Here is a 6,000-nt window from a genome sequence, read left to right on the forward strand (position 1 = left end):
TGCAGCAATTCACCGATCAGACTGCCCAGATAGAAGTCACTCCTTTTTCTTCTTCTTACTGTCCTTATGGTGCTGATGCGAACAGGTTTTCAACAGCATTGTTTAAAAACAATTAAATGTCGAAAACTTAAAAGGGTCTGAAAACTTTCCATCAAAACTATATATTTGCTTAACCGATGCTACTGTATAACCAAGAAGCCACAAAGTTTCAACATGACAAACTCCACATCTCAGCTCCCAACCAGGCAATCCCCCTGCCAGACCCTGATGCAGAGACCTTCATAGCCAGGCTCCTAGGCTGGGGACCAGCTTCGCTCCTACCAGGGGCTGAAGAGCCTCTTTGGACATGTTCCCAACAGAGACTGAAGAGTAGGCCTTACTGGCCACAAGCCCATGTCCTTTTCAGCTAGTACTGTACCTTGCCAAAGCCAAAGATCATCAGTGGCTTATTTCAGTTTGTGTGTTTTTCAGTTACTGTTGTCTGTTGTGTTAACATTTCTCTTTCTTGATAACACGGATCATTGTAAAAGTTATTTTTTTCTGTTTATAGTCAAGTTCCTGTTCTTGCTGTTGTAATTCATTTTGCTTAATAAAGCAAAGCCTGGACTTTCCTCTGCATAATCCTGACAATTCTTTAAAAAAAACTGTTTAACTGTAAATAATTTTTCACAGTCAATGTAATAAAAACAGTTCATGGTAGTCGAAAAACGTTTAATAAAGATTTGTTTTATTGTATAAATAGAATATTTAAAATATAAGTAAAATTGTAAATTAAAGATCTGCCCCTGTAAATTTGGCTATCTTGGCTTGATATGAATTTTCTCGTAGAAATTTGTGGTAGCTGTGATTTTTGGAACAGAATTACCCTTTTCAACAATCGAGGGGCGTCCACATCAAGAGTACACCTGCGCTCAATTATATGAGTTGCTCCATCCTCACTTTGGCTTTCACTGATGATGACACTATGCACAAAAATGGGGATGAGGGGGCAGGTTGGGAATCTTCTTTCATAGGCCTGTGAAATGTCATATGAATTTAAATAAATAAATAAAATCATAGAAAAACACCAAGTTGAACAAAAACAAAGCCCAGTCAATCAAAGAATGCTTAACCTTACGTCGAGATCTTTGCTTATGTTTATTTACTTATTTGCCTGTTTTGCATTATTATCAGAATTAACATTAAACTATAAAATATGTAAAAACAGCATAAATCTTTAAAAAAAAAATGCAGTCTGACCTTTCTGACAGGTCAGACTGCACGTTTATTTATAATAACTACCTTAACAGTTTATAGAAATAAGGCTTATCCATTATACATTTATTATCTATTATAGTTTATTCTATTATCTCTGTAAATATTTGAGTCTTTCATTAAACAGCAGACTCTTTCATGCCTGTCTTTCATTAAACTTTGTAAGCAGTATACTTGTACAGTATATGGCAGATGTATGAGACATACACAATAATTTAAAAAGTTTTTTTTGTCTGATCCTAATGGCCTCTGTCCTACTTGACAAAATACTTTAGCTGTTGCAGTTCACAGTTTGCAACAACAAAAGGCCAAGGTGACAGCTACAGTTAAGGCAATTTTGAGGCAGCTGAGCACACTTTTCATCTTCCAAACTGTAACTCTTCTTAACTTTCTGACAGGTCAGACTGCAGGTTATAAGAAAGACATTTTGAGATTTTAACTTTTTCAATTCCTTTGTCTGTCTTTTACAGATGTGCCATTATTGGAGGCAATATTATGAACATTAGGTATAGATAGAGTTGATACATAGTAAATGGACAAGATAGTAAATGCATAATACAATCTTAATTTTATTTTGTTATTGTTGCTTTATCTTTACTTCATTGTTATTTTTAGACAGTTCTCCACTCAAAAAAGTAAAAGCAGTTTTATGCAGGCCATCATGTTTACTCTTTCCAATGCTTTCAACACAAAGTTAATAAGTTACTTATTTGTGGTGTCATGAGGCTTGACACAGCCACCCTGTACAGGAGATACAGCAATACCAAAACTGTTTTATTCCTATTATACCACAGCAATTGCCGTCATTCCATTATTAATTTTTTTATTCGTTAAGGAATATTTTCTACATTTATAGAGTCATTCAATATAGTGAACAGCCCCACAACTCTCAGCTCCTGAGATGTATATTAAGTTAAATAAAAGCTGGTCAGTGGCAAGTGTAAGAATGTGCATTTGAGTGTGTATTCCCTGCAATGGATTGGCATCCCATCCAGGGTGTACCCTGCCTTGAGTCTCCTGGGATAGACTTCAGGCCCCCATGACACTATATATATGGCAGGCACTGCAGTCAGAACAACATGTTATAAGGATTTTTATAAGAAACAGACTATTCACTGTAGATCTGTAGACTATTGCACTTTGGAAGGAATAAGAATTAATTTTTGAATGGAATATCTCATGAGTACTGAATGACGGCCACACCAGAACACCAGAGTCTGTCACCCGAAGACTTATAGTTTGAGTGAAGGTATGGCTGGTAATGTCTGCTTCTTAAAACATTCATTCGTTTATACACAAAAGCCAATCCCCATCGCCTCCCAGCTAGTCTACATTTTTATTATATTCATTTCCCATCAAAGCTGCAGAGTAGTAATTAGCTACCTCAGTGCTTTTCTGAAGTGCAGGACAACAAAAATCAACTGTCTTGAGGGCTGCATGGATTGGTTTAGAAGTGTAAACATATAAATTTCCCTATATGCAAAGCTCAGCTGACTCGTGACTCAAGCACTCTGAAAAGAATTTATAAAGAGTGCTGTGAAAATTGCTGCCCCTTGAGACACAGTTTGATTTAAGGTGTAGTGATGCAGTGTTCTGACTTAATTGCACCGAACAGTGCTTCCAAATATATTTTGGAAGCTTATTTTCAAGTCGTCACCTGACAGTCACAGCCAAGATGGACAACAAACCCTCAAACAATGAGAAACATTTCTTTAAGTGTTTAAAATTTTATGTCACTGTAGTCTATACAATTTAAAATATATTTGCAATATATGCAAATAGAATAACAAAGATTATTACATAACCATGTTAAGTACCAATAAATAGAGACAGCACACTGAGAAAGAAGTCAGTTGTTTGAGATATGCTGTGAAAAAGCCAGCTGTGCAGTGTGGTGAGAAGAGAACAATCAAATGTACAAGCTCGAAATCGTATTGTCACAGTCCACCAGCTGGTGTCCCAAAGACCTTATGACTTTCTAAGAAATGTATTTTTTTTGTGAGCAATACTATATATTTTTTCCCAGAAATTGCTAATTATAATGTAATGTACTTTTTGATTACATTGATCACAGGGACACCGTGTTTCCATATGTTGACACCTTATTTAGCTTATCCTGTTACATGTCCCCAGTGAGCATATTCCTGGTGACTTTCGGCATGACGTGGGGTACACCCTGGACAGCCTGCCAATCCATCACAGGACTATTCCGACAACTCATTTTAATTGAGATGTCAAAAGTGTTTAAATAATGCAGACAGTGTAAAGAGTGCCTGATTTCAGCTACATAAAATGGCTTAGTGCGGAGATTTGCTTATTGCAACTTTGGCACATTTGATATTCTGGAGTAAAAGATTCCAGTTCGTCATTGCTTGTCAAGAACATGTAGATACACACACACAATCATATCTATTTCTAAAGCTGGCTTATTTGCACTGTCATGCACACTTCTTGGATGCTGATGACAATTTGGCAGGGGTAGCTACTGATAAGGATCATGTCCCAGCACCATCAAGTTGCCTCTGTTGTCCTTGAGTATGCCCCACAACTCTCAGCTGTATATTAAGATAAATGCAAGCTGGTCGATGGTGAGTAATGAAGACATTTAAGCGGAGTTGTTTATGTGTTATTGATCTACAAAGTGACTTGTTTTGATCTGGCCCATTTCACACTAGACAAAGGGTAAATATGACCCATTACCAAAAAGCAGTTTGACACCTCAGGCATCACAGTTAGTGCAAGCTCTGGACTTTTTAAAAATGCAGTCTTAATGACTAAAAAACAAATGAGTCTGCAAAAAATTATGCAGACATTGTAAAGAGTGCACACAAGAATCACTCGCAATAGCTGGCTTATTTGCACAGTCAAGCACACTTGTTAGATGTATGCTGACTACATTTGTTTATTAATTTTGAATGGTTAAAGCGTTTCAATGTCATCAAAAAAATATATCATCCACACACGTAATTTTATTGCCCAGAACAACTTACCTATATTTCTAGCAAAACAAAAAGCTTTACTGAGCCAGCTGAAGTTTAAATGTTTACATGGTACTTTACATGTTTTAATCATTTTACTGATACAGACAGAAACTGTAGAACATTAACCAAAACCAAAGTAGGGTGAAAGGGTGATATGAAGGAACTTTGAGCCATCTTAGACTTAGTGAGGATGAGGTCGACTTACTGTACAAAATGTCTTACTTTAAAGGCAGAGCTGCATATTAATCTCCAAATACCCAGTTTGGTGGGGAGATAATCTTATTATTTAGGTGGTAAAAGTCTATATTCATGAACCATTAAAAAAAAGTCAAAATATCATGTTTCCATGTTCTCTACTTAGTTATTCTAAGTTATTTGTGGAATCCGATCTCTTATTATAAATATTGCCTTTTAACATTGGCACTGAATAGAAGACATAATATCTAATATCTTCTATCAAAACTCATTAACTTTGAACAGAAATGCAATAATGTGTTTACACACAAATACACACACAAAGTGCTGGGTTGTAATAAAATGAAATAATAAAGCTTTAAAAGACATATTCTTACTTTGGGAATTGTGTACAAACACTAAAAAAGGCCACCAGCTAATGATAAGATTACCATGTACGTGTAATATTTCCATATATCACATCACAAGTCTCATCATGAGCAAATGTCTAATCATTCTATTTCTCAATGTTTGCTGAGAGTCTAATAACCTTGGATAAAATTTTAAAGGTTTACATATTCTGTAATCAAAAACAAAGCAAAAAAATGTTCCATATGCATTTTACCCAGCTCTACGCTGAACCCAGAGCAGAGTTCAAACGCGTCTCGCATGGAAGAAGTTAGAGGTGCTGGGGTTAAATATTCACTATGACTGGAACCAATCCAGTTATTTGCCCAATACATGACCATAAAAGCCATAAAAGCTGATGGGACTGCATCTGGCTTATTTCCTTTTGTTTTCTAAAGCATTTTTAAACAGTAAGAAGAAACTTATTATAAACGGGTGAATTAAAAAGAACTTTAACCAAGCAACATGAACTATTAAAACAAAACAATACATAGCATTTTCAGTTTCAATAGCCCTTTCTTCTAACTTATACTGCTACCTAAATCTATATAAACACTTCATACTCATAAATGCATAAATAACCACACAAAACCACACTTACTGCCATTATAAGTTCAAAGGGATACTTGTAGACCCGCACCGGTGACTGATATTTCTGCACCATGGCTGAGGCTTCTCCAGTGGTGAACCCTACTGAGGCACTAACAGGATGCAGTTAGGAATATATACCTCCCAGCTGATCTGCAGGTGTTGTGTAAGTCAGCTGAGCCATGTCATATGACTCGCCATTTTGTAACAATGGCTTTCAAAAGAAAAAAAATGTGAAAGCTGGAAGTATTTTTAAATGTAGTTTAGAAGAATGTGTTATAGTTACAATTAATTAATCATCAGTTAATAATTTAAATTATAATGATTTATAAAATTTTATTTATTTCATATTTTTTAACTTATCATTTTATTTGGACATCCCTTGATAGCACAAGCAGTTTAAGGCAAAGCCTAGTCGAAGGGTTTTATTTCCTTAATACAAACACACAAACAAACAAACAAATAAAAAACACAGATGTGGTCATGCATATATGTAACTGGCCAGTAAATAGAATTTTTTTCTATTTACATATATATATATATATATATATATATATATATATATATATATATATATATATTTATATATAGTATG

The 6,000-nt window shown here is 35.1% G+C and overlaps 1 protein-coding gene across 1 annotated transcript in view; it reads right to left on the reverse strand.

Moving 5' to 3' along the window:
* Nucleotides 1-5,500, reverse strand: part of LOC128544797 (SEC14-like protein 1) — a 30,238-nt gene extending 24,738 nt beyond the window's left edge. Inside the window, exons 1-2 of the mRNA XM_053515067.1 lie at nt 5,419-5,500; nt 866-1,015 (exon numbers count right to left, since the gene is read on the reverse strand). Of these exons, the coding sequence (XP_053371042.1) occupies nt 866-1,015; nt 5,419-5,481 (213 nt within the window). The 5' untranslated portion in view covers nt 5,482-5,500. The remainder of the gene's footprint in view (nt 1-865; nt 1,016-5,418) is intronic.
* Between the last annotated feature and the right edge of the window lie 500 nt (nt 5,501-6,000).

The sequence above is a fragment of the Clarias gariepinus genome, chromosome 16 (assembly GCF_024256425.1).
Source record: "Clarias gariepinus isolate MV-2021 ecotype Netherlands chromosome 16, CGAR_prim_01v2, whole genome shotgun sequence".
NCBI lineage: Eukaryota > Metazoa > Chordata > Actinopteri > Siluriformes > Clariidae > Clarias > Clarias gariepinus.